The sequence below is a fragment of the Hylobates moloch genome, unplaced genomic scaffold (assembly GCF_009828535.3).
Source record: "Hylobates moloch isolate HMO894 unplaced genomic scaffold, HMol_V3 SCAFFOLD_40, whole genome shotgun sequence".
Lineage (NCBI taxonomy): Eukaryota > Metazoa > Chordata > Mammalia > Primates > Hylobatidae > Hylobates > Hylobates moloch.
In genome coordinates, this window is record NW_026652315.1 from 2,039,982 (window position 1) to 2,043,410 (window position 3,429).

The window sequence follows — 3,429 nt, forward strand, 5'->3', positions numbered from 1 at the left end:
CACCAACAGTGTAAAAGTGTTCCTATTTCTCCACATCCTCTCCAGCACCTGTTGTTTCCTGACTTTTTAATGATCGCCATTCTAACTGGTGTGAGATGGTATCTCATTGTGGTTTTGATTTGCATTTCTCTGATGGCCAGTGATGATGAGCATTTTTTCATGTGTGTTTTGGCTGCATAAATGTCTTCTTTTGAGAAGTGTCTGTTCATACCCTTTGCTCACTTTTTGATGGGGTTGTTTGTTTTTTTCTTGTATTTGTAGATTCTGGATATTAGCCCTTTGTCAGATGAGTAGATTGCAAAAATTTTCTCCCATTCTGTAGGTTGAGCCAGGCCTGACTTTTCCCTCAGTCCACCTGGTCATCAAGAACTCTTCTAGAAACCACAGGTTTTTTGTTTTTTGCTTTTTTTTTTTGTATTATCATTTTATCTTTTTGAGGACACAGGGTCTCGCTATGTTGCCCAGGCTGGCCTTGAACTCCTGGGCTCAAGCAATTCTCCTGCCTCAACCTCAGCCTCCCAAGCAGCAGGAGGGAGAAGATGAAGAAGTCATAGGCATGGACTGAAGGAGAGTTGGTGCAGTAGCAGGAATAGATGCCATGGTGGGAATTTGGGCTCTTGTAACTTACTCGTGCCTTTTGAATCTGCTTGAGCCCTTCCCCTTGAAGATGGAGTGCTGTTCTAGGCCCACCTTCTAGTGTGGTATTCATGATGGATTGCTCCGATTGCAGAGTCACCTAATGGCATTCTGTCTCTACCAGAGCCCAGTAGCAAGCCAGCAGCTACTTCTCAACAGAGGAATATTGTCTCAGAACAGAGAATTAGTTAGCTCTAAACTCTTATGGGTCCATTCTGTGACTCTCCTATTAGGACTTGACAGAGGCCCTACACAGCTCATCTGCCACACATACTTTGAGTACCACTGGATCTGCCAAGTTGCAAGGCCCACAGGGCAGCAGCTTTTACTACAGCTTGAACTGGCTGCAAAGCCTTCCCCTGCTGTAGACGCCACTCATACTATACAGCCTTACAAGAGATTCAGTCAAAGTTTAGAAGTAATATTTTCCAACATGGTAGAAGTTGCCTCCCAAATCCAAGGAGGCCCCCAACTTCGAAAGGCAGGGGTGGTACTTAAGAGTGACAGACCACATCCAGCACACTAGCTCTGCTCTTTGTATTGGCCTCTCACTGCACATAGTGTTGTACTCATGATCATTGGAAAGACTTTATTTCTTTGGTGGTTACATCTCTAGCCTTATTAAGCAACATCCCTGTGGTTTAGCGTAAAAACGATAATGAGGCCAGCTCTCTGAATTCATTTGAACCTCTGTTCAAAAGAATGATTGATAGCGCAGTTTCTTTCAGTGGGTTTTGCATTTCAGAGTGTGTAAGGAAGTTTGGCGCATTGTTTTTAAACTTTAATAAGAATCAGCTTTGTTCTTTGTCTGGACAGATGTGATGCCAGCATAGCTAGACTTTCTGCAGAGCACAAAACGACCTATGAGGGGCTCCAGCACTTGAACAAAGAACAGCAGGCTGCCAAACTTATCTTGGAAACGAAAATCAAAGACGCAGAGGGACAGGTATGACCTGTTTCAGGTAGCTTTTAGAAGCAGGTAATTTCTTCTTAGCTAAGAATAACATGGTGTTGATTATTTCTTAAAGGAGAAACCAGCTGGGGCACCTAGCATGGGTTTATGCCAATCATAAGCATCTTTTCTTTGCTTCTTCCTTTCCTATTTCACTAGAATAGCCCTTCATGTGTCTGGCAACCAAACCACCAAAATTGTTTGGTATAGTCCTAATTCTTTCCCCCACCACCACATTCCTAGAACAACGAATACATTCCAGAAATTCTAAATGACACCTTGAAAGCTATCTCTTGCACATGTAAGCGATCAAGCATTCCTTTACAAGCCACTCGTCCCAATTTTTGATTCAGGAAATAATGTATTCCCTGGGACTCATTGTATGTACTACCTCATCACATAGTCTGTATGTGGGACAAAATTAGGCAAAGCTAGAGCGTAGGCAGGCTAATGAATATGAGAATATTTGACCTCAGACATCACAGATTAATTTCACAAAGCAAAACTTTTGGCATTTCAGTTTGTTTTTTGGCCACTTAAAAGTTTCCCTTTGCCATCATAGGGCCTGTCTCCTAGGACTTTTTCCACAGTATCTGCCTTATTTGCTATTGTTTGTTTAAAGAGACTATTCCAGTAAAATAGGAGCATCTGGTTAACTTACTGGGTTAAATACATTTATACCTTAATTATCTCCAATAAGAATATAAAGCTACTTATGTGAAAAATACAGATATTATAAAACTATGAAAAAGAATAAAAAGACAATCCAATAATAATTTCTTTTTTGAAGAATGAGTGGGGATGGAATTACTACACCAGAGAAGAGATGCTAAGGAAATCATAAGCTTCTTTATAGCCAAGCCAAGTAAAATATGTACAGATCTCCATCAAAAGAGACATTCTTTCTCTTTCTTCTGGATCTGACAAATAACCACAAATCTCTAAGTAAAGAACATGGAACATTCTAATTTTTGCAGAAAAGGCAGAAATTTCACACAGGACTGGTTTTTGTTAAATTTCAGTAAAGACAAGGGACATGGGTAGGTGGTGTGAGAAGGGAATAGGAGGGAGATAGTCTACAAGTTATATTGACTGGTGACCTGACTTGTTATGGAGGTAAATCTGAGACCTTGATGGATTTTGTAAACAATAAAAATTCTATTTTCTATGATTAGCCGTTATGCTGATGGTAGAAATTCCAAGGTAAGGTTGACTATCATGACAGCTGGTTGAAGTTGCGCCCTTGGGCGGGAATTGGGCTTGCTCCTCAGAGAACTATAATAAAAATTAAGTGCTTAGTGCATGATGAATATTTTGGCAGTGCTACTGGTCTTGATTTTCGATGGGTATATAAGAAAGAAAATGGAGGTGGGAAGATGAGGTAGACTCATAAATGAATTTATCAAATTAGATCAAATCTTAATGCCATTGACTAGAATAATGCTTACTAAATGTTTTCTGAAGTTGCATCTGAAGACGTTAGATGTGATATTTATAAGCAAGGTTTCTTTTCCAGATTTCTCAGCTTTTGAACAGAGTGGACTTGTCAATATCAGAGCAGAGCACCAAACTGAAGATGTCCCACAGAGACAGTAACCACCAGCTTCAGCTTTTGGACACTAAGTAAGCAATCAATTTATTAAAAAAAAAAAAAACTTAAAGTTCTTTATGAGTTTATGCAATATTATGATTTTTTTCCTCTTGGTTTTTATTTATTGCACAAATTCAAAACAATAATGGAAGTTAAAAAGAAAAGTTTCCATGTAGCATGTTGCCAGTTTTCCTTCATAATTATTGTTTTTTGTGTTTGGATAATTATCCACCTATTCATTCAACAAGTG

At 39.3% G+C, this 3,429-nt stretch overlaps 1 protein-coding gene across 1 annotated transcript in view; it reads left to right on the top strand.

Annotated features, from left to right (window-relative positions):
* LOC116463514 (protein FAM81A) overlaps positions 1-3,211 on the top strand; it is a gene marked incomplete at its 3' end in the record, with an annotated part of 72,058 nt that extends 68,847 nt beyond the window's left edge. Inside the window, exons 5-6 of the mRNA XM_032146643.2 lie at positions 1,453-1,582; positions 3,105-3,211. Coding sequence (XP_032002534.1) covers positions 1,453-1,582; positions 3,105-3,211 — 237 coding nt within the window. The remainder of the gene's footprint in view (positions 1-1,452; positions 1,583-3,104) is intronic.
* Positions 3,212-3,429: the final 218 nt, after the last annotated feature.